The following is a 25,523-nucleotide window of genomic DNA, read 5'->3' on the forward strand; positions in this document are numbered from 1 at the left end:
TTGGGAAGCTCAGGGGTGTCACACCTCAGGCACAGGTAGCAGCAACTGAGTCAAGTGATCCGGATGTTTTTGATGACAGAGTTTAAAGAAAATGAGATCAAAATGCCTAGGATGACGTTTCAATCTTAGTGACCGCAACCACCACGCTTTACTTACAGGAACAGAATCATCTTCCAGGGAGTGGCTGAAACACATTCCCCACCAGCCCCTAACTCTTACGACACAGGGTTCAACCCGCAGCGCTGCGGTAATCGAGGGATGGAGAACGACAGGACATCATTCCCTCCACAGTCAGCCGAGAAACAGAACCATGCTGCTGCCCGTCCGAGAGCCCGGCAGCGGGACCGAGGGCCACGCTGCTCCAGAGCCATTTCTGAGTGCCAGGAGCTCTGCATGCCAGCGTTACAGAGCCACTGACTGCACCTTACAGCCCTCTGAGGATGCTGTCCCTGGCACGTTCATTCCGATCTCAGAGTCATCGTTTTTAAACACTATTGAGCAAACACTGAAACCTAATCAATCATCTTTTACTTAATTGCATCTTGTCACCACTTTAGCTTAACACGTACTCCTTGCTTAGCCAAAAGAACATGATTGAACCACCGTGAAGAGCTCACTTGATGCATTTATATTAGAGAGGGGTTAATTTCCTAGGGAAAATGATCACTGTAAGGTGCATGTAATAAACTGCTGTCTTGACCTCTAGCCCCCAAGCTCCCATATGTGCAACCATTGTTTGTGGTTTCCGTGGAAGTGCCAGATGCTAAGAATTTTTGGCAAGAGTTTATCAATTTGACTCAGTGTAAGATATTACTGTGATATGGCCCATTAAACATTTTACTTTCACCTGATCGGTGATGCTCCCTTGACAATAGAAGAGTAAAGCAGAAATCAAAAAGGTCAGAGGTTGCTCTATAATCTTTTACTGCAGGTCCCAGGTTAAAACCACAATGATCACACTCCAGTAGGGTAATTCATTCCACAAAAAAAAAGGTGACATTTATTTTGCTTTAATGAACTTTGGCCTTTGCCAGCTATAACGAGTCCACTGGAAATTATTGGCTATGCATTCCTTCCCTTGACCAGCAGCAACCCACAGTGACATGGGAACCGTTACGCATGCCAGAGGGCTCGACTGCATGATGCGCGTGGCACCAGGGATGGTAGAATATGGGGAAACTAACAGCTAAGGCATCGTCAGATCACACTCGGAGGGAAGCGGAGATGGTATGTACAAGCAATGAAAAGAAGAAAAAAAAAAGGTCATCCAAAAAATCAGCACATTACAGTTACTTCAGCTGTAAAATGGGATATCTGATTCTTTCCTTGGAAATTGATGATTGTTTTTTTCAACATCCAGCCCAGAAGCAGAGGTAGAGTTGGGACAAGGCAGTTCTCCAAACTGTAGGTCACGTTATAGTTCTTATAGAATTCGCTGTAAACACTAAAAATGCCATTTTGATCCTGCCAGTAATGAGGGATGAAGCAAGGTTGTGCCTATGTGTGGAGTTTATAAACCCTGTACGATTGAGATGGCGAAGATGCTTTTCTATGACTCTAAAGTAGCACAGCAGAAGGGTGGGGAGGAAAACTTGATGAATCCATTGAGATGGGTGGTGATAAATGTTTATAATGTGCCATACAAAATCTGCTTGCATTCTGCCCTACGAGCAGTGAGGATCACCTGAGTTCTTTATAGATGTCTGCTATCATACAGAGAGAAAGGAGATTGTTATTTATTCTGATGTATAAGGAAAGGGAAAAATAATTGAAGCGGATGGGTAAGAAAAGAAAATTCTTCCAATTTCCAAACATACCCAGGGCCTCACAACCGTCAGCTGAAAGCCACATCCCTGTCAGAAAGCGAGAACGGTCGCTAGCAAAAGCATACGGGTGCGACAGACCCATCTCCCTGGGCACGGCAGCCGGGGCTGCCGCCACAGAGCAGGGAGATGGGAACCCGCAGGTAGGGGAGTGTCCCCTGGGCACCCTCACAGAGACACCAGGCCCTTCGCTCGCAAAGGGCTGCGTGTGCGGCAGACGGCGGGTCTGCCACCGCGCTGCAGCGGGAAGGGTTTGCCTTGGGTCTGCGCTTTGCTCTCCCGCACTGCACACGCATAGTCTTCTCCCCCAGAGCTTTCTTCCCCTCCACAGAGGGAAAATGCACACACTTATCCTCCAGATAAAACTTTGCTTTCTCAAGAAACCTCTTGGTCCATGCTTTCCACGCTGGGGAAGAATGTGATCTTATTTTTCCCCTCGGACCTACTGCCCGCTCCTTGCCACCCACCGCTCCGGGACACGAGGAGGGCCTTTCTCCGCCAGCGAAGCGGTGGGCAGCTCTCCGGGGGGCTCCCCAGCAGGACCCCCTCTGCCGAGGCCGCGGTGCCCACCCAGGCTGCTCCCTGCCTGGGTGCTGAGGCTGCGGGTCCCCGCGTCCCGCAGAAGGTGCTGAGCCCCGCGGGAGCCTCTGCAGTCCCAGCCTGGTACCGTCCTCGGCCTAGAGGAGTCGGATTAACCAATGCTTTGGACTTGTTTTCGGCTATTATGGTCAATATATTAAAGGTATTTATTTAAGAAAGTGCCTATCCTGCCAATCTTTCCCCATGAGCTCTATTTTGAACACACCCTATAATTACTGATATTACCCTGGCAAATTTTCCCCATGAAGTTTTCTCCACTAAGAGCCATGACCGTACTTGTCTGCCTCTCCACATTATAATTATCACCAGGCAATATTTATACTATACTATTATTATTTATGATATTTTATGCCCTACAAAAACCTATGTGACATATGCTCAAACTTCAGCATCCGAGACATTCAGGCTTCAGCTGGGATGTTCCCTGTGTGCACTTGCCCTTCTTGCGCTCGCACTAACAGGTGAGGTGGAGCATTTCTTGTAAGCGCAGGAGTCCCACCAGCATGAGAGCTGCAGGACTTGGGTTTGACTCCAGCTCAACACATCTAAGCCTCCCATTGTGAGCTCTTTCACACTTTTTTTCCCAAGTTGGTGCACACTTCAGGACTTCTGATGGTTCAGGCTAAAACTGTATAGCATAGATTCTTGCTGAGGTGAGATAATTAACTGAAGGAGTGCTTAATTATTCCAGATGGACAATGGAGCATAGCACATTTATGCCTCATGCAAAACATAAACAAACAGAACAGAATGAACAACACATTTGCCAATCATGGTCTAGACTTGAAATTTGGCACTGCAATACTTACAAACAAATGCAAAAGTTTTATTCTCACACTTCAAAAAAAATTAAATAAAATTGTCTTGTAAGCACCTTTAGTTTTAATTATTTAAGATCAATACTAACCTAAAAGCCTCTGTCCCTAACATGCATCTCCTCTTCAGGGTCATAGACCTTTCTTATTATGAAATCACTGGCTTTCTCCATAAATATTACCGTTAACCAGGTTCCTCAGTATCATAAGGGCTATAAACTAATGAGCAGATCTAGGTTATGTAGAAAAAGTGTAGAAAGGAAACAAATGTTGAACGTCACATTTACATTAACTTCTCACAGCTCAAATGGCAATTTATCCACAACATAGTATGAATCATGCAATAAGAAAAGGGAGGAATCTCCAGTTTCTTTGATTTATTTGTCATATGGTCGACTGATGTCAGTATCAGTGGCTTTAAAAAAAAAAAAAAAAGTTTTAACACCCAAAAGAAAGGAAGAGAGAAAGGAGGAAAAGGTCTAGCTTTCCACAAAATCCATTTCCTTTACAACGATGAGCTCAAACCAAACCAAAGGCTGCTGAAGAGCAGAGTCTTCTGTTCCTTCCATGCTTTCCTCGTGGTCTGGTGCAAGCTGGGAATCAAGGGTATGGGACTGGTGGATGCGTTTTGTTTATATATATATATATGTGTGTGTGTATGTAGGTATTAATATAGGTATACATACATACAGACACATATATGCACACAGATACAGTCTTCCTAAAAATGCTCTTTGCAGTCCAGAGGCAGCAGGAGTCACTGTGAAGGAAGAGCTGGGCAACATATGGCTGTAGAGTCTGCACTGGAAAAAGTCACTGGCTAAATATACGCCGACTGTTTGTTTTCTTTGATTTTCATGAGGCGAAATACGAGCTCTGCATAGAGTACAGCCTGTCAATGGGGTTTCCTACTCTAGCCTGCATGGAGTTAACTTCGGAAGAGGCAAGAAAACAGTCGCTCAAGCTAGTTAAAGAGGTATCACTGTCGATATCATGAAAAATGGAGTCGTTTCCTGCAAATGAAACGTAGATGTTAAGCTGGATTCTGTGCAGCCAGAGGAGGACACAGAACACACGGATGCTCACACGTTGCACGCTGCAGCAAAAGGGAACGTTCCTGGGTTTGTTTTTTACATGTTATTGTGATTTTGCTCTAAGGGTCTGACCCACAAAGAGGAAGGCTAGCACCCAATTTGCAGAGTTCAGCTGGCAGCAGTGCCACTCAAACCTGCCAGGATTTCATTTACACTTCAGTCAGCAGCACAAGAGTCTTGGCTGGTGACGGGAGCAAACAGTGCCGGGGAAGGGCAGGTCCTCGGCTCTCCATGAGCTGGGATCCAGCATTTGCGAGGGCACTGCAGCCACCAGGTAAGGTGGGACCAGACACAGAATGCCCGCGACAGGGCACAGGGGTCTGAGAGCCATAACCAGTAATGGTCTTCACTTGCACCCAGGGTAAAAGACAGATCTACAAATGTGACGGGACCCAGGAGGAGACTGCTTCCCTGGCCTCAAGTGAGCTCCACTTGTAAACATGCTTTCACTTCAGAACATTCCACTCTTTTTGGGCTGGTTTGTAACAGTACCTTTTATTTCCTTTAGGAACTAAGAATTCTGCTTACTTCAACTCTTAAGGTACCAGAAGGAGCTCTGGTTCAAGTCCTGTGAGCACTAAGAAAGTGTTAGTCCAGCTGTTTCCTCATGCACTCATTTCAAACGGCTTGGGGTTTGCCTCTCAAGGGTTTTGCTTAGAAAGCCAAGCAAATTGTTCCCACAAAATCACAACACATCTAATGCTCATTTGCCCTTCAGATGTCCTCAGCTGCCTACAGGATTTACCAAATTGCCTGGTGTGTACCACAGACTTCTCTCAGTAGGAGAAGTAACAACACAGACCCAAAGCAGATTTCTTGTTGGCCTGTGCATGCCGTGCTCATGAGAATGACACGCACATGGACTCCTACAATGAAGTGCTCCTGGTGAGCAGAAACAAGTCTGACGTAACAGGCACTCGTGGGCTACAGCAAGGCCAACAATCACAGTCTCAGAAATCCTCTTACATTTTATTTAAATGCCACACTGCAGTTGTCCAGAAATAATTATTAGGCATTTAATGCTTGTGATGCATTTGGTGTACCTATCCACTTGATGGTGTGTGGTCAGGAATTCGTGAAAGCAAACAAATATCTTGATTTTTGGGCAGAGAATAAAATTACACAGGATAAATGTCCTGTAGTGACACATCTCTTAGTAGCTCAAGAACTTTCTTCAACAAATCCATGCATCCAATCTCAGGGATCTTAGAGGAGTGCTTACTCATTTTGGAATGAATAGATTACTTCTCTTTATTAGACCACTTTTCAAGGCACTTGTTTCCCAAAGCTTCTAAGAAAAAGGGAAAACTTATGAGGGAGCTAGAATTTGGTACTGTTTATTTTTCAATGTCTTGGATAGTGGTTTAAGAAAGTGGAGCTGGAGAGGTGATGTTGCTTGGTTTATCATTTACCAGGATTATACTGTGAAATAGTTCTGAAGGGTGTTCAGAGCCTGGAATGAGCTCTCTTCTACCCTCTTATGTGTACATGAAAACATACACAAAAATCTGACTTGTAAAAACTCCCTGGTACAAATCCCAGAAAAAATACTATAAAAGCAAGTAGCTCTGCTGAACCTGTGGTGCGTCCACCAGCACAGGAACCCTGCTATTTCTGATGTGGCGGAGTGATGCATGCCTTACCATAAGGGTTCATGTGGTCGCCTGGCATTTGTGGAGGGGTAAGACCCTGCTGGAAGGGGTCTGTGCCATAACTGCTCTGATCCATTGCTACAATCTGCTGCTGTGGTGGTGCAAGTGGTGTGTAAGATGTCATCATCCCTTCCATCCGGTTGGACATTACTTCTGCAAAGCAAACAGGAGGGCACAGTCACTGCTTAGGAACAAAGAGGCAGCAGACAGCGGCATCAGTGGCAATACTGAATGCAAGCGCAGGGTGAGCGTGGCTAGGTGTGTCCTGTCACTCAGAGGAGCCTTCCAAATTTTGTCTGAGTACAGTCCTGACCAGTAAGTTGAAAGACTTGTAATTTTTGACTATATAATTTCTGGACCTCCTGGCTGCTGGACCATATCTTCCCAAACAGCCCTGTTATACTCTAGCTTCTGCTGGTACCAGTTTTTCTGGCTCTCTGTAAAGAGGATTTGAGGCTGAAGAACCTCAAGAGCATCCATGGAGGAGCAGGGCAAGCCCTGGTGCCTCTGTGCAGCTCCTGCCCCAGGGCTTAGCCGGCCGCTGCGGCACAAAAGGGGCTCCTGGTGCCTTGGCCGCAGCAGTGATGCTGGCGCCCTTGCGAGCAGCCTGCGGGTGCCCCTCTGAGCATGGTCCCCCTTTCTTTGGGAGAAAATAAACTGGAGGATCTACCTGGATTGAGGCTCCTGGAGATTTCCTTCAGTGAAAGTGCCTCTGTACTGCACATTTCTCCTAGAAAAGCAGTAACAGCTTCTGTGTAAGCTGCTCAGGTCTGGCCCCGTGGGAGAACGGTGGGATAACCTGGGGCGGGCACTCAGAGACAGCACCTCTGTGTGTTCCCGCTGAGGATGGCACACGTTACCCACAGATACATGCGTGCCCTGGATGGCTGTACTTGAGATATTACGTGGGAACAGCACTTCAAGAAACCTCACGGATTCTTTTCCTCATGCTTTGCCTCCATCACAAATCCCCTACCTTGCCCTAGTCGCTGCGAGTTTTGCTGCTCTTGCTGCTGCTGATGCCTTCGTGCTAGTTTTTTCATCTGAATAAAAAAAGGAAGAACAGAACAATCTCAGGCTCTGAATGCAACAATTTTGTTTCCTTACAAAACTCTCTGCAAACATCAAATCAATTAATACAGATGACGTTATCTGTGCACACACCACTGTGGGTTCAGTTTCATCTATAAGCTTAAACATTTCAGTTTCCAGCTCATATTTGCATGCAAAATTTACTCCCAACCTCACGCTGCTGTGAGCACAAGAACTTAGTGTCTGTGTTTGCAAGTTGCCTTTCTTGTAGGGATGTAAACAGCAGAGAATGCAAAATACGTACAGTTCCGTCCCTGGGATCTCTGTGGTACGTACTGCATTTAGGAGGACGGGGAGAGATGTGTTGGAGGACAATTTGCATTTTACTTTTGAGAACTTGACAAACAACTTACCTTTGCTCTCTGGTTTTGAAACCAGACCTGGACAACTCGCACACTGAGTCCTGTTTCAGCTGCTAGTGTTTCTCTGACCTAATGGAGGAAATGGTTACTGACGTAATTTTTAATATTTAAAAAAAAACACTAATCAGTTATGAAAGAAGAATATGCCTGTACTTACAATAAAATCTGCACGTACAAAATTACTTTAAAAAATTCTTCATATTTTTGCATAGTTTGGTCATGTTCTTCCCTTCATGTCACTACCAGTGTCATAAGTACTGAACAAATAGCCTGAGCTGTGTAAAGTGATGCTAAATCATTTAATTATATTTATTTTACCCACAAAGCAGTTCTGTGCAAAAAGATACAAATCTGGCTATGAACATTTTTTATATTGTTGAGGTACAATTTCATACTTTAAAATGGCAAAAACACACACAGCACCATCCCAAAAGACATACTTTGTATGTCAGCAAATGAATGCCACTTCTTGCAAAAACGACAGCTTTCAGGATGCATCTCCATTTTTTTCCAATCAAACTTGGGAGGAAACAGTTACCTGTGCTCGCCCCAAGGCAGCTGCTGTCCCAGGAAGGGGCAGGGGGCTATCTGGAGCTGTGGCCTGACCCTGTGACCCCCATGGCCTGGTGTCAGAGCTGACTTCAGGTCCCTGACGAAGCACGTACCTTCCTACAGGGCTTGGAAGACACCTCAAAGGATGCTTTGAATGCTCGTCTCTGCTGCGTAGTAAGTATTGTCCTTGGCCGTTTAGGTCTTCTTGGGTCCTTCCCATCATCGCTTCCTTTTCCTTGGGTGACCTGTCCTTTGGTGGGCTTAACATCTCCATCTTCATCATCACTTTTAACTGGTGAAAAATAAACAGGATATAACATTGTACTTGTTCCACCAAGACAACAGAGTGTTTGAGAACTGCTGTTCAGCTGCTAGACTGGTCACCAGGCTCCACTATTATCCCAGGTTTATTCGAATACCTAAAGCAACCACAGGCAGGAAGAGACTATCTTAGATTTGCGTGCACTGCCTAAATCAAATGCCACAAAAGCATAAAAATGTGTTGAATTTTTAACTGACTGATCAGGGGATGGAAATTCAGAATATGCTTTGATAGTTCCAGGAGTCGTGCACAGAGAGACTTTGTGCCCTTCCAGCATCGCTCGGTCCCCTGTGCCCACCTGCTGCAGCCACACCGACTGATGCACACCCCTCCCTTCACAGCGGGGCCGCATCTCCTCCCGAAGCGTTAGCCACAGAGAGGTGCTGCTGCCCGCACCGCCATGGCAGCACAACAGCGTAAGTATCACAAAAATACCTCAACGTCTGTTTAGCAAAGTACAGTGTAGATTCCAGCTCCTACTCTGAATGTTTTGAAGAAAGATAAATATGAAATACAATCTTTGCCATCTCATTTCTGTATCCCACGAAGGCATCAGTGTCCTCTCTCTGTGTATTTCAATGTGTCTACATGTGCATGCACAAAGCTCTCTGTCTCCGTACGTACACATGAATATATACACGCTTGTGTAGACCAAATACATTATTGGTATTTTCTACAGATAAATTCTAAACATTCACACAATCTGGTGATACCGCCTGTGTTAGCACCTCATACTTGGAAATCTCAATTGCAGTGGCAAAGATTGAAGAGTAAGGACAAATTTTGTTGTGAAGAACAACTTTCCAACTCAGCACCAGACTACTGATTTTTCTTCCAGAAAACATTAATACACTATCATAGGGAACATGAAGAAACACACTGCAATTTTTATACACTAAAAGATTACGTTTGGGGAATTAACAAATTAGACTTTAATTCATTTTAGGGTCTGATTATTATGCATCTAGTAATCTAATCACCTTTTACTTTAATAAGCATCTTTTGCCTAATGATTAAAGAGAAGTTCAGTCATTTTAATAACCATGACATTATTAACTTTCCAGCATGCCATTTCTAAGGAAAGGTTCGTGAGGATTAATATTGCTCATTGGAGTTACTTTTGTGGCCAGTGGACAAATATTTGACTGGAGAAGGACATCATTCACAGCCAGGGCTATGTGAAATCATTTGCTCTCACACAGGCATCTGGGAGATCTGTGTTCAATGCATTAGACAATGGGAGACAAAACATCCCATTTAATTTGTCAACTAGTTTTTCAGGTTTCGGTCTGGCTGAGAATAACGAGGGGAAAAAAGCATCTCCAGGAGTAAGAAAAATGAAATTGAAACCAAGGCTGTTTTGTGCCACGTTGGTAGCATACTGCTGATCACAAAATACAAAACCAGGCCCTGAAGGAGAGCCGTGCCCACAGCAGACCTCGAACGCAGCCGGGTGGCGAACAGCAGCCACGGGTGCCTGCGTGGGAGAGGACGACAGGGAGGATCCCCACGGCATCGCTGCGCGGGGGACGCCCTGCACGCTCAGCCCTTCCGAGGGTTTGTCTGGACACAGACCGACAGCAGGATGCTGAAGCTGGTGGTGGGAATGAATGCTGAAGGGCAAGCAGGAAACTCACAGGCTCCAGGCAGATTCACACAGAGCCCAAACGCTCTGATAGGAGATTTACAGAGCAGAGCACCCACGGCCCCGCAAATACAGTATGGCAATAAATAACACGCTGCTTCAGGAAAGGCCGGGGTCCTGCACGTCCTGCTGAGTCAGCAGTGACCTTTGTCTTGCAACATTCCTGACATGAAAATATAAATTTCAGCAATGTGGAGAATACGACTCTCAGATTAGAGATTAAGGATAATTACTGCTCTTAGCTAAATTGGAATAATGCGTTTTCCCATAAACCAGAGGCAAACATTCATGTCATCTGTACGCCTAATGGAATGGTAATTGGTGATCTTCTTAGACATTTTCTTGGGAAACAAGTGTGCAATTATGATGGCTGGCAGCAATTTGTGCACACACTGCCTCTAGCCTTGGGATCGGCCAGGGCACACCGGCAGCATATGGCACTGGAAGGAGGCATCTCATCTCTCCTGGAACTGCCTGTGAGCCTGAAAGCCAGTCCCCATTGTGACCACCAATAGACAGCTCGAGTTTTGGACTGGAGAACCCAAATCCAGCACGTGAACTATTTGTCCCGTGCAGTACTGTGTTCCCAGTCCTGGACAGACAGCAAGCAGATTTTGCTCATTCTCTTTTAAAACCTTCTCTAGGAAATGGACAGAGGAAAGGAAGCATCTGTCTGTCCGTCACCGTGAAGAGCTGAGGGAAGACACCCATCAGCTGCTATCAGGTACCAGGGCTCCACTGTCTTCTTGAGAAGGCAAAAGCTCAGGTCACAGTATGGTGACCCTCTGCCTCAACCTCTGTCCAAGTGGTGTGGACTCTTGCAATCATAATGTTCACACCCCAGGTCCCTCTGAAAAGAGAGGTCACACTGCAGATTGGTAGTGCATTTTAGTGAGAAATCGAGGCTACTGTCCTTTGATCCTAAACAGTTTGCATTCATCAGGAACAGCACAGGACCTCACGGACACTTGGAGATCTGTAACAGGAAACTTTGCATGCCTCACCTCTGTACTGCACGCAGCACAAGAACCATAGTGCAGCTACCCTTGGGTCAACACGCAGACGATCTCCCAGGCTGACACCAGACTGGGGCTCAGACACAAAACAGCAGGCAGGCTACAGGGATGACCAGAACCTGGAGCCTTAGCACCACGGAAGAGATGCACTGCCAGGGAGTAGCCTGGATGGAAGTCAGGAGAGCCAAGCAGCGTAGCTGGCTTGAAAGCATCCTAAGACAGTCTCCCCTAAACTCCTCGTGCAAGCTATTGTTTATTATTTTTCCTTTTGTGTGAGCCCCCTTGCCTGCCTCAACGGGAGTGGACGCGCAGGCGGCCTCGCCAAGCGGGCAGCTGCCCTGGCTGCCTGCGCTGCACACGCCGCTGCTGCAGCACAAACCTGCTCCTCCATTTCTTTCAGATTCTCTCCTCCGCACTTCCGTGTTGCAGTTGTAGTTTTTCTTAAAGTTATTGGGTGTGATAGGCAGAGAGGATACTCTTGAAAATCATATTACTACTTTGCCCATTTTCCTCGCTCAGTGCTGAAAGCGTATGTGCAGAAAATCCCCTGAAAAATGTAAGTGGATGGAAGAATGCCTATGGGAAACAGCATGCTTTGAGGGAGGTCTCGGGTAACTAAACTCAGTCTGATTCACATTCTGTCATCTTACAGAAAAACACCTTGATTAAAACAAAAAGTTTCTGTCCTTTACTAAGCAGCAAGTTCAGGAAGGGAGTGAAGTTCGAGAGAACAGACTGCCAGCAGGGATTTTTTGTAGCTGTACCTGCTACTTTGCATGGGTGGCATGTGCATACAGATCAGGTGGATGTGTAAATGGATACACTTTCCTACAAGACAGCTCTCCAAACCCTTGCGGCTTTTCCAGTTGGAGCGGGTGTGGGAAAAGCTCACCTGAGTCTGAGTCGTCCGGGCTGACCGAGCTCAACAAGTCTTTCTCTTTTTCATAGTCACTTTTGCAGAGCAACTGTCCTTCCTTAAGAACAAATTCATCCCCTTTCCTCAGCTGCCGTTCGCAAACGCAGCAGCAGAAGCAGCTTAAGTGGTAAACACACTCCAGAGCTCTCATCACGAACTCTGTCGGGGCGATCTTTTCCATGCAGCCACTGCACTTAGCAGCAAACAGCCTGTAAAAGAGAGAGGTGGGAAAGGCTAAGGGAATGTCAGATCATACACTGCATGAATTTAAATACAGCAAATTCCTGAATTTAACTACAGATCAGCTTGGCTCATGCTTTTGCACACTGGGAGCCTTGCATCCTTAGTCTTGGAAACATCACAGGCATGCAATTTATTCAAATCTCAATCCCTTTGGTCTAGAGATTCCCAAATCACCTTTGCTGGATAAAAACCACTAAGATTTGTCCTTATCTCACTGTTTTGTTCCTCTTCAAAATGAGAAACAGAAAGGAGCTCTCAGAGTTTGGATAACTGATTCAAAACCAAATTTATTTTAATTCACCTTTTAGAGGGAGAGCCAATTCATGCTCTGTTTTGTACTCTGGCTCTCTGGTTTCAGTACTTAAACCCTATTCTGAATAGATTTCATGACTTTCCATTTTTGGTATTGTCTGTCTCTGGGGAGGCTGATAAATGAACACACATGAAAGAAGCATGAAAACGTAGTGCCATCGCTGAGGAGAGGACGACACACACGCATCTGCACACATGCAATTGATAAAGAGAGGAGTGAAATAACACGGCTTTTCTTTGGATGTTGAGTTATTCCAGAACAACCTGTCTCTGAAGGGAGTACTGTGCGTTTTAAATGGTGTGAAACATCCTTTGGCAGAGATGGGCAGTGATACAATCTGCTAAATTACCACTCTAATCACAGGCTCTAGCATACACACTGTATTCCAGACTAGTTCTTATTAAACCTTTATAACCCCCCCTTCACCCATTATTAATTTTCTAAGATAAAGTTAGAATGATTTAGATTAATTTTATTTTGCTTTTCTAATAGCAACTGGGAATCTCCCTAAGTGAGCTTTTAGGAAGAGGGCTGCTTCAAATAAAGATGAATAGCTAAGTTACGTCCCTGTATCACATAGTGGGCTTGGCGATTTGAAATTCAGTGTCTTTTATTGCAATACATCAAAGTGCAAGGTGCATTAATATTTACATTTTGGCAATGAAATTAACACAATGGCACCCACGTGTTCACAGGAAAAAAAAAGGAGATTCCGCCTTTTAGGATGGGGGACGCTGATTTTTTTTTCATCCTCAGAATCATCACCTTTTTCATAAAAGGCTATTCTCTTCGATTTTCGAAGGCATAGGCTGCGGTAGCTACTGATTCCTCCAAAGCCTCCATTTTGTCTGAGCTGAGGAGGACAGCAAAATGGCAGTCACCAGCTCCTCCGCAAAATGACGGAGTCACAGAACGGGCAGGAAGAAAAGAAAATGTAAATACATTTGCATACGGCATCCAAAGGCTGAGTGCCCAAGAACTTGTGGGTTTCCCCATCTGTATCTTTCGATCTAATAAAAGAGACAGATCTGCGCTATCGACTTTGCTGGCTCGGTGCGCACCTTTGCATGCCCGCAGCCGCACGGTAACGGCTGGGCACAGCACAAGCCAGACAAGGTGGATGCGTGGCGCTGGTCTGGTACCTAAGGAACGAAGCTACTTGACACTGATGGCACGCGGGACCCGCAGGCACTGCCCGTCGATAGGCACCTCGTACACCACACGTCTGTTGGCTTTGCCTGCGAGGTTCTGCGGGGTGCAGACTTTAACAGCAATAGCATTTTACGTTCTGGCTAGTAAACACCACAAAAACATTACAATGCTTTAGCTGGCAAACTCCTCGGCGGGAAATATTTTTATCTGTACACAGCAACATATCTGAAGGGATTAAAACACAAAGTGGAAAAAAGAGCAAACGGATTTTCAGCACTTTAAAAAGTTGTTTCTATTTAACCGCTTAAACCGATTTGACTCAGTTTAATTAAGCCTGGTTCTTTTGTCCCGAGGCCTCTGTCGCGATGCCGCGCGTGGAAGGGCCCCGCCGGTCAGCAGCGCTGCCACCCCCGCGGGGCCCGGGACCGCGGGGGCCAGCGCCCAGGGCGCCGACGGACCGCGGGAGCGGGCGGACGGGATGCGGGCGCCGCTGCTGCAGCCCCCAGGCCCGCGGCCTCGTCTGCGTTGGGAATCGGCGCTGCCGGTCGGGGCACTCGGGGAAGCTCCCGCCGCCGGCACCCCGCTGCATAAAAACCGTCGCAACGCCGCCCCGGCAACGGCGCGGAACGCCAGCGCTGCGGCCGCGCCCTCGGAGCAGCGCCGCGCTGCCCCGCTCCGCGCCCCCGCAGCAGCCCCTCGCGGGCAGCACGCGGCTGCGGCAGGCGCCGAGGGCACGCGGCCGGCGAGGAGGCTGGCGCCGGCGGGAACGGCCCGGCCCGGGGAACGGGGGAACGGCCCGGCCCGGGAACCGAGAAACGGCCCGGCCCGGGGAACGGCCGCGCAGCCCCAGGCCGGCCGCCCCCGCGGAGCCTTCCTCGGGCCGGGGCTCGATCCGAGTCCGGGTCCCGGTCCCGGTCCGCGGGAGCGCGCATCGCCCCGGGTCCCGCGGTGCCTGCCTCCCGTTTCCTTCCCAGCAAAGCACAAAATGCCGCAGCGCCCCGTGACAGTGCAAACACAAAGGTAATACGGCTTACAAGTAATTTTAAGCAGGAACGCGTAGACACCCCCAATTCACGTTTCCCCTGACTGGGGCACAAGTCATCTGCTTCCCTCTCGGCCGTGTGCTGTCAAGTGCCGCGTTCACGGGGGCAGCACCTTCCCTGCCACACCGAGCAGGCAGCTTTTTTCTTATTCAAAATAAAAGAGGTCTAACACATAAACAGAAAATATTTCGTGTTATTTACCGGCAATTGACTATTGCCAGAAAGACGGTGCTTTCACAGCCATGTTTCCAAAGGCAGTCTTTTAGTTATAACGAATCACATTGTCGTCAGTGTAGTATTAACTCATCCAAATTGACACTAAACTGGTCTGACAATACTGCATGGACTTCATATCTTTAATTTGTCCATTGTCAGCATAAGAAAATTCCACGTTCTGTACTCGGGCACTCTCTGTGTTATAACATGCACTCACAAGAACACGCACACACGTATTGCACCATGCTGGATTTCATTCTGAGATTATAAAATCTTCATTAAATCTATCTTACAAAGTGTTTACAGGTATTTCTTCAGCTTCCAGAGAGTAACCCAAGGTTATGCACTTCTTTTACACAAGGCAATCTCACAACAGGAAACTAATCTTGACAAATGACCAGACTTTGATATCTGTGATCCAAAATACTGCTCATTAGACTGTTCATTTTATAAACGAATGGTAATAAACCTGTTGAGAAGTGTAGGATAGCAGGAATACTTTACAGATCACCCCTTTACAGGTTTCAATCAAAGCCATAAATTTGAAGGGGAGCATGCAGACACTCTGTGCTGAGACAAAGACTGTCCCACACCAACCACAGCTAAATAAATATTTCTTTTCCTTTCTATACATTTTGCAAATCATTTGCATAACTCTGACTTTTTACCCCCATTGCTGATTATCTCCAGCTCTCTTAAGTTAATGTCAAACTTGTTAAAGTATGTGGAGAGTGGAAATCAAATGCCTTTATTAGAAGCCCCAGGAAATCTCCAACTCCTAAGCACAACGAAAACATTCCAAAGAAAATTGTTCAAAGAGGACAAAGGAGAAAAGCAGAACAAGAAAACCTTGTTTTGAATCAACGATTGCAAGAGTTTTATAAATAAATTCTGTTGCCTGGACAATTTTGAAAGACAACTCAATAGGTTTTGGAGTTTTTAAGTGTGTTTGCCTCTATGCCTGAAACACTTGGAGGATGCAGCTGAGCTAAAGTTTGGAACAATGGCCTGCCTGTGCATCTCAGTATTTGTAATAATCGCTGAGAGGCAACTTTACAGTACTAGATAGTCAAAAAATATTCACCAGCTAAACCAGAGTGAACTTAACAGATTAGTTTTGCATATATTTTAGAGGCAATGAAAATGCTATGACATGTGGTCCTGCCTAAACAGTAGATGAAAATGTTCACCAGCGGAGGAGGCCATAAAGATTTTATTTGTTAGGATATCCCTGTGAAGTCAGGCTGAATCAGTAATCCTTAGAAACAAGCACAGTCACCTGATCCATTGTGCCTTCCTGCATGGGCACAACCATCTGGTGTTTAATACGCACCGCTGATTTATTATCTCTCGCGCAGTTATCTCGCAGTAAGTTTGACCCTGCTGTGCTCCTGAGAATCACAGTTCGGCTGTTTACTCTTCTGATGTCCTGACAACCCACCCTTTACCTTTCTGCTGCTCACCCAGGTCCTTCATTTCCTCCTGTCTGTGGGCAAATAGATTTTAATTGGTTTATTATAACTAATTTAACCTGTGCTGAGAGATCTCTATGTGCAGTGTGAAATTTGCTGTTCACATTAAGTGTGGTTCAAGAGGTTTGTTATACAGGACAGGGGTATAAAAATAGACTAATTCAGTCAGGTTGTTTATTTACTGGACCTCTGCCGTGCGGCAGTAAATAGGAAGTTATTAAGCTGTGTTTGATATATGCAAAAGGACAGATGCTGCTGCCTACCTATCAGAGATGGTAAATCATTTCCCTGTCTGTGTTATTCTGACATCATGTGTTGCAAGGAACCACAGAGATACCTGGCTGTTCTCTAATAAATATGCAAAGATAGTGGTCATGAGCTTTTGTAAATATTGTAGGACAGTCTCTAGCTCCGACGCTTTTCTTTCTGCTAATAGCCTGTATGTGACATCCCGATCCTGCCTGCGTAGCCAGCTGGGAGTTTGCTTGGCACTCCTATGGTACGAAATGTGCTAGAGCTGAAGAAAAATATATTATCATGCTTTTCACACAACTGAGTTTTATTAGAGAAGAAATTAAATTACTAACGAATGACATCTGTTATTTGTTCTTTGAGAGAAATTTTGATACTTCTGTCTCCTTTAGATGACACAGAATAGAGAAAACACTGTGCATGGGGTTTTTTTCCAGCATAGGACCTGAACGTTTCTGTAGCGTCTTACAGCTTATGGGTGCTTATAAAAAAGAAAAACTGTTGCTTAGTTACACTGAATTCTGAACACTCAAAATATCTCAAATGCACTAAAGCAAAACAGAAATATTATAATTTTATGAACTGAAAAAAAAAAACCCTACAAAAAGAAACAATCCATTTTAAATATTTTCCCTGCAGAAAAAAATAATTACATAGTTTATTAAAGCAAATTTCATAGCTGAAACTTCAGTAAAAGAAAGCTAATTCCCTTTCACTGAGTAGTAATAGAACATGCACAAAAATAAAAAGTTTCTAGAAAAAATTGTAATATTTAGAAAGAAACTAAAGCAGAGAAACCTTTTTCTTCTTCAGAAAGAATTGAAGAGAATATTTATTAACCCTCTATCCACAGGTGCTGTAGTAAGAGCACCAACTGTGGATGAACGCATGTGTTTAAAACTGCACTTCACAATGTGCGTTTGGGTTCATGGATTGAAACGCAGCATTTCTTGGCACTGAGGTACTCTTTTCCCCCGAGAACATTTTAACCTGTATTTTCACAAGAATTGCTGTACTGCCATGCAAAGGCAACCCAATGGATAAAATAACGATAGAGACCATGCTAAGTGAAATCGTGCTCTGAAGCTGGTGGGAGTTTGGCCCTGGACATTGTCAGAGCCACAAGCTCACGTCACTGCGCCGCCCACCACACACGGGCACACCAGACCAGCTCATGTCACCGTACTGCCCACCACATACGGACCCACCAGACCAGCTCACGTCACCGTACTGCCCACCACACATGGACCCACCAGACCAGCTCACGTCACCGTACTGCCCACCACATATGGACCCACCAGACCAGCTTACGTCACTGTACTGCCCACCACACACGGACCCAGGCAGCATCACAGGACGGTCATGCCTAGATGATGGCTTTTGTCACAACCATATCCACAAAAATATTACCCTTCGTTTGATTTAAGTCCCACTGGAATAAGAAGAAAAAGCCCCATTTGCCCCGATAAGAGCAGGATATGGTTCATTTTTAGACTCTGCTTCCCATTAGTGGCAGGGACAACAGCGCTGCAGTCCAGGATCCCTGCAGCCACTCCCCCAGTGAGAGGGACCTTCCTGCAGACCAGCCATTCCAAACGCCCTCCCAGCACAGCGAGACACGTCATGGCTGCCACTGGCTCTGATCAGGCCGGTGTTTGGCAGGGAAACGGACTAGGACAGCCATCCCTCATGTAGTGACAGGTGACTCCTTGTAACCTTCTCGAGAGGTCCTCAGGCTACCGGGCACAGGACTCCCCAGCCACTCAGTACCCAACGCCAGCTCTGCAGCTGCGGCATCTCAAACGCCCTTCCGTGGGCAGGCCAGGCGTTCCCTGACCAAAAGCTCTGGACACTGGGGGTTCTGGGATCGGAGCTGTGATGCTGAGAAAAACAGAAAAGACTGAACAAATGAATTCACTAAAATGCATAAAGACACACCGAACGCAAAGCTGCCATCCTATGTAACTTGCTCAAGTGGGGCCAGAATGACCTAAAAACTTACATCTTCCTTAACTGTAAAGTAAAACATAAAATGTAAAGTGCAGAGGAGTTTCTCGCTTCAAGCAGAATGTGACAGAATGGATTCTTCTCTTTGCTTAATTTTCATCCCCTAATTGACCACTTTGTTCAGCTGTCTTCCATCACTGCCATGCAGTTCTATTTTATAGCATTTTTCCTTACAACGCTTTGATGGAAAAATTTATGAAGAATCGAATTATTGCTGTTAGAAGGGAATTAAAACAATTTTTCATTTACAAAGTCCCTGATATTGCTCTACTGTGCTCCACCTTTGGGAATCCAATTGCTCTTCTCAGCTACTCCCATTCCTCTTTATAGCACGGCAATTGCACTGTACAGATTATGGCTGCAATTTTCTCCTAATCTGTTCTGTAGAACAGAAACTGTTATAAAAGTTAAGGGCACCAATTGAATTGATAAAGCCAGGGCTGCAATTAGGAGGCCTAATGGATTAACAAAATATGATGATTTTGTTAGAATTATATTTTTAGGCAGTGCAAACATTTGGGAAATAATGTTATTTTTGTCTACGAGTTTAAAAAAAGGCTAAATGGGCTTCTGCTGGTTTTTTTACAGCACTTCAAATTACACTGAAGTGCTGCAACAGCATCGCTCGTGTTGAGGAGTTTGTACTTCTGATGCAACTCTGCTGAGCTAGGGCGTTACTGAAAACCAACTTTTCACAATTTTTCTTCCTTTGGATTTTTATTCCGTTATTTACACATATTAAACTGAATCCATCTTTACTTCCTCCCTGTACAACCGCCCTCATTCCCAGTGGCGCACTGGCTCGCGCTCGGCGTGGGGAGGGAGCCCCGTTTCTCAGCCCAGCCTGCGCGAGGACGGCTGAACGTTCGCTGCTCTGACGAGACCTCTTATCGTTCTTGTTCACTCAGTGGCACACTGGATTTACAGTTCCCTTTGAATTTACATCGCCAACAACACAGGGAAATTCTTCTAATATAATTTTTATATGAAAATTCACCCTAAAGGCCCTATAAGCAGGGAAATTGTACTGTTGGCGATTCACTGCCCCGGCCTTCACTTTTACAGAAAAAATAATAATGTGTCAAAGCAATTCAAATGTAATTTCTAAGTTATTTCTTGGCTGGCAAGAATGACTTAGGGAAAGAATTTACACAGGGCCTTTCCTCTCAACTAAGAGGAAGAAACGTTATTTGCCAGTATAAAACAAAATAACTTCCCGTGCCTGCCTAGGAGAGCCTGTGCCCAAACCCATCAGCACAGCCAATTTAGCAACTGATTTGCAAGGGAAAGATACCTCAGTCCTGTGGTGTTAATGTCTTTGCAGCAGGGGGTCTATTGCCAGCTTCTCCAAACTCATCAACACAATCTATTATTAATACCCAGAAAGGCTTTATGGTATCTTTATAGCACAAGGCAATGAAAGCTCTGTGGTGTAATCTGTTATCTATATTGCAAAAACATGTGAAATAAAACAAAACATAGACACTTCATAAACAAAATGTTTCATCTGTTACATGGCTCTGCCTCTCCTATATATAAAGCAGTAGGGTGCAGGAAAGGCATTCAGAGAGATTTGCTGGTAGATGTGAGGCTGGCTTCTTAAATTTTATTTGTAATGTGACAAACTTTAAACCGAATGGAAATTTCTGCTTCTATCACTGAGGTGAAGATGCTCGGACCTTTGCAAAATTAGGCTGTGTTTGCTCTGTAGAGCAAAGGGGTTTAGGAGCAAAACACAGCATCCAAAAGTCCCGAAGGCGAGCTCCGTACGAGGTAGCGATGAGCCGGGCAAGGACAGCGCAGTGCCCGCGGTGGCTGAGCTGCGGCCCCGTGTCAGGGGCCTTCCTGTGGGAAGGGCTGGAGAATTTGTCTCCAGTGAGCAACAGCAAACCTAGTGCCCACTGGCATTTTCCCCGGAGGCAGTTACTTCTCTGGAAAGCATTCAAGAACAGAATTTGAGCAGAGCTGGATCTTTTCTTCTGTTATTGATCTATGGGTCAATACTTTATATGAGAAGCCCAGAATTACCCTCCACTGAGTCCCTAGGAACAGACACAATTAGAAATATCATTTAACAGCAAACAAACAAACACACAGTTTAAAACTCAGGAAGGTTTTGTTTTGAATAAACAGATTATGGCAAAGGAGAAAGCGAGAAGGGGGTAGGAGAAGGTTTGGTATGTTTGGTGCGTATATGCTCGCAATACAGTAAGAACCAAAAAAGCCCTCAACACAGCCCTGTGCCTTATTTCCCAGATGCCCTTTTATTTTCTTTGCCTGTAGAAAATAAATTGTTCTTTTGTAGTGTTTCTCTTTTCAGTTCGACTGTCAGCTATTATTTTTCTATTTCCTCTTTTTGTCACTTTGCATTATTTTTGGTGCTGTAATTCCCATTTGTTCCCACTCCTATCTTCCTGTCTCCCATTGTTCCATTTTTTAATCCCCAGTTTTACTCTTCTTCGGCTCTTTTTTGGCCCATTCTCAGTAGGGTTTGAGAGAATACCCAGGCGTGACTCCCTGCTATAGCAACCACACCTCCCCAGGAAAGCCACAACAATCTCTTCGGGAGGAGGAAAGTCTTTCACAAGCTGGCAGCAAAAGTAAATCCTTCTTCAAGGAACAAGAAGGATTAGCAGAGAGCAGTGGGCTGCAGACTTAACCCTACCCCTCATTTCTTTAGAGCACCAGTCACTCAGAACCCTGCTGTGATGCACAATTAAACAGAACCCAAAAAAATCCTGAATGACACAAGAGCCGGATTGTGTAAAGGTTTAATTCCACTTTAATACCTTTCCAAGTTCAGAACTCAAAGATAGCAATTTAACCCAAGAATCCCCATCTGAGCATGAAAAGTTGCTGTTTGTCTTACAAAAGTCCCCGCTATATTCTGCTCTAAATCACGCTATTAGCCTAACCTTTAATGGATGAAATTTTTTCCCCCCAATCATCTCACATAGTTTCTCTTTACTCCTTCTTTCACAAACTTTGTTCTTCTTATAAGACAGAAGAGTCTTACCAGAGGCACAGAGCTTTGAGAGAAACTCTGTAAACAGGACCATTGAAAAAGGAAAAGGAACACTAAAAAAAAAAACAAAAACAAACAACTAAAAACATCAGGCAACTAAAGGTGTGTCCTGCAATGTCTAGGAATGATAACTTATTCTTGTAATGTGAAGTCACTCTTATTAACACCATGTCAGGTACTTATTATTAATATTATGATGTAAAATAAATAGGTCTCTTAATTCAGGCTTTTTTGAAGACTCCAAACATCTGATTCACCTTTTTTACATTAATGAACAGACACCTGATTCATCTTTTTTAAGTTAATGAACAGACTAGCCCAGTTACTCTAGTATGGACGATTACCATAGTTGTTCCATAAACTGGATTTTTAGATTAACATGAACTACCACAATCTGCTAGCTTCTACACGGTCAAACACGGCTGATAGAGTCCTGAAGACTTAACCATCAGCATCCCTGTTCGTGTTCAGGCTCCGGGGAACTAGACTCTCTAAGTCCATACAGAAAGATTTATCAATAAGCAAGGCCCTGCGGCTGGCCCAGACTCTCCTGCCTGGAACATTAGCACAGGTTTTAAGTTATTCCAGCAGTTAAACATATCTCACGCAGGACACTTCCACATGTGTGAAAATGAAATCCCATTAGACACCAACAACATTATTAGGCATGCAAAGAGGATTATTCCCTTAAGCTCACAAGACTGAAAGGTTTGTCTAAACATTTTATTAACTTTTTCAAATTTTTTTTTTTAATTAAATGAAAATTTGTAAGTAGGTCAAGGCTGGAAAATACTACTTAAGTTTTGGTTCTGTGTATGTGTATATGTTGTACACACACATGAACACACACATACAGAGAGAAAAAGAGAGATGCCCGTTAGAGAGAAAGCGTACAAAATCCCCCCCACATCGTATCAGTACGGCATTCCTTTCTTTTGGCAAGAAAATTTGTGCTGCTTGAAATTGTTCTATAAAAGCACAAAAATATCCCATGGTATTCCTGAGGGTTCTGTAAATGTTTCCAAAAATTAGGTGCTTTGTTGAGTATCTGGCTGAAAAAAAAATCCTGCTCTGCCTGTCCTTTCTACAAAGTCGACAAAGCACTTTTTTTTAACAGACTGTTTGCTGAAACAGAATGAAGTTTGCTCACCAGTAATTCTGAGGCTCTTAAGATCATCTGCTAAAGATCAATAAAGGAGGAGAAGCTGTGTCCATTTTTGCTTCAAGTGAGTGAGATGAAGAGCTCCTTTGGCACCATCGGGAACAGGGCTGGCTCCTCATTCACAGGTAAGATGCCTTTAAACATGCTGAGCTCCACTAAGAGTTCAGTCCTAAATCTATTTTTTACTACTCCCTCACAGAATCCTCAGCTTTGACATTAAAGTGTGTTTAGCAGTGTCTCAATTCACTGCTGGAAGGAAAATGATTCCTTTTTCGGATCTCACATCAACACACACCACAACTCACAAAACAGCTTGCACTGGAAATGTTGCGGTGGCCACAGGCAACGCTGCAGCACACGCTCGTGGTACCTGCTGCTCGCGATGGACACGTCAGATGGTCACGCAAGGTCTCTTGTTCTCGTTTCACTGACAATAGGCATTAAAATATTTAAGATTTACTTCTAGCACTGCACCAAGCAGGCAGGAAATGTAGAAGCTGGGGTGTACAAGTTAATGAAATATGGTGGGGTGAACATAAGCTCTTCATTTAAACAATAACAGTTACTGCCGCAGTCTCTTTGTGCCCACTTTATGAAAGCCATAAACTCTCCAAAGAAAAGCGTGAGCTGTTTTACCCTGATAGTCTTTGACTCCCTCTCACTACCTGCTGGCGCAGTTAGGAAGTATGAACTGCCTTTGAACAGATTAGGACCAAGTTAAAGTGTGACAACATCTTAAGCTTTCTCCACATGTTGCCAATGATTTCCAACTAAAGATGTTACCCCCATCACTTCTGCCACAATGATAAGAATCTATAGCCCACTCACTTGAGGAGATAAAAGCGGTTTAGCTGGAAGTATAAAGTACTCTGACTTGCTGAGCAGAGCGGCTGGCTGTCCCAATCTAGCTGAATTTTTCCTCTACAAAGCACAAAATCCTTATCATTAGGGACTTAAGCTGCTTTTTATTTTGAGACAAAAAGAATACTGTTTATTGGCATCCAACTCAAACCAGCTGTAAACAGTTGCTTTGATGAAGAAGTGGCTACAACTTCAGTATGCCCGAAGGCACATACCCACTGAGCGTCAATCATTAAAGGAAGAATGTAAGGTGTATACAGGGTCACAAGAAGGCCAAGGGACATTTAAGACCTCAGGGATCCTGGATAGCCCGCTTTGCCTTTAGAACCAAAAGAGGATTTGAAGCTATTCTGCTGCATGACCTTTATCTCCTGAGGCAGCTCTGCGGCTGGGCTCAGCCCCGGGTTTACCCACTTGTGGGTAAGGCTTTTCTCCCCTGCATGACTGTGGAAGCGAGGCGAGGAGCTTTGATTTGACAGAGCCCAAACGGCCGCAGAACGCTGCAACTGCATGACAAACCCAGGATGCACACAGGAGACGGACAGCAGAAGTCCTGCTGGTTTCTGTAGATACTTGAGTCACAGACGTGCAGGGCACTCTAAGTAATTTTAATTCTTGTATTCAACCCTTCTTGTAACTTAGTTCTTTCATCAAGAATCACTTTACTGGCTGCAACAACTATTTAAGTTTGAGATGACCCACCAACCATTTTGATGTGAGAAGAATAAAGCTGTTAGAAAATAAAGATGAAGTGGCAGGAAGATAAAAAATTTAATTAAATATAAGTTTGAGAACCAACAGCAATAGCTCTGTCATGAAATGTCTCTACAGTTATAAATCCTCTTGTAATCAGATACGTACCAGCAAAAAGCCCAAATCTCAGGACAAGAGTCTCCAGAGTGCCTAGGCAATTCACAGATTCTGTCTGGAAAACAGCCGCTCTTGGATGTGGACTTGGACAGGGCTCATAGTCATCAGAAGAAAGCAAAAGTCCCATTTTTGTCATACAGTTCACTCTGAAAGTGCCAGCTCCTTTCTGTTTCCTGGAGCGGGCCTGTCCAGTTACTACTGTCTCAAGCAAATAAACGCACAAATGGTGTGGGCTTAGAATCATAGAATAATTTGGGTTGGAAGGGACCATCAAAGGCCATCCAGTCCAACCCCCCTGCAAGGAGCAGGGACATCCCCAACCAGATCAGGCCGCCCAGAGCCCCATCCAACCCGGCCCCGAGCGTCCCCAAGGATGGGGCATCCACCACCTCGCTTCTTACATACCCCTGCTCGTTCACGTTACACTTCAATGTCTTTATTTGGACAGCAGTAGCTACTAAATGCTTTCCAAACACAAAGAAAACATACAAATCCTGGTCCCAGAAGTGTAAAGTTAAGAGAGAAATTGTCACGGTTTGAAAGGCAAAATGACTCAGTTTCTGATGGGCCCCTGATTTCTCAGTTGCAAAGTTCAACACAAGTGGGGAAAAAAGTTCACTTACAGATCCCGCATCAGGCAGTTCACACTGTCTCCTTGCACACCGTTCCCTGGTACAGACAAAGACCAAAGCCCATAGGAGGGGGCAGTGGAGCGGTGTCCTGCTGACTGACGCTGGGCCAGCTTTGGGTGCCGGCGCAGCCTCCTTCACCCCCTGCGCACGGAGCGAGCCGTGGGGACGGGGGTCTGGCGGGACCCTGTCTTGTGGCTGCGGCAGCTGAGGTGGCTGGCGGGACCCAGGCGTCCTCCCAGCCGTCCCCCAGCAGCGACAGCAACACCCATCTGATGCACAGCTGCTCTCCTGGCCCCAGGTACCACCACAGCCTCCCAGCAGTAGCATTTACCCAGCAAACGCTGGTCTGAAACACACGGCAACGCCGGGTGGGAATGCATTCAGTG

The 25,523-nt window shown here is 45.2% G+C and overlaps 1 protein-coding gene across 2 annotated transcripts in view; it reads right to left on the minus strand.

The window, feature by feature from the left end:
* Positions 1-4,093: 4,093 nt before the first annotated feature.
* LMX1B (LIM homeobox transcription factor 1 beta) overlaps positions 4,094-25,523 on the minus strand; it is a 96,276-nt gene continuing 74,846 nt past the window's right edge. The window contains exons 3-8 of one of the 2 annotated variants that reach the window (XM_086763931.1): positions 11,866-12,098; positions 8,104-8,282; positions 7,430-7,507; positions 6,961-7,027; positions 5,997-6,137; positions 4,094-4,251 (exon numbers count right to left, since the gene is read on the minus strand). In XM_086763931.1, the coding sequence (XP_086620057.1) occupies positions 4,094-4,251; positions 5,997-6,137; positions 6,961-7,027; positions 7,430-7,507; positions 8,104-8,282; positions 11,866-12,098 (856 nt within the window). Of the gene's footprint in view, positions 4,252-5,975; positions 6,138-6,960; positions 7,028-7,429; positions 7,508-8,103; positions 8,283-11,865; positions 12,099-25,523 lie in introns of both variants that reach the window. The other variant, XM_086763930.1, reaches the window with a different exon arrangement.

The sequence above is a fragment of the Chlamydotis macqueenii genome, chromosome 20 (assembly GCF_036417535.1).
Source record: "Chlamydotis macqueenii isolate bChlMac1 chromosome 20, bChlMac1.mat, whole genome shotgun sequence".
Classification (NCBI taxonomy): Eukaryota; Metazoa; Chordata; class Aves; order Otidiformes; family Otididae; genus Chlamydotis; species Chlamydotis macqueenii.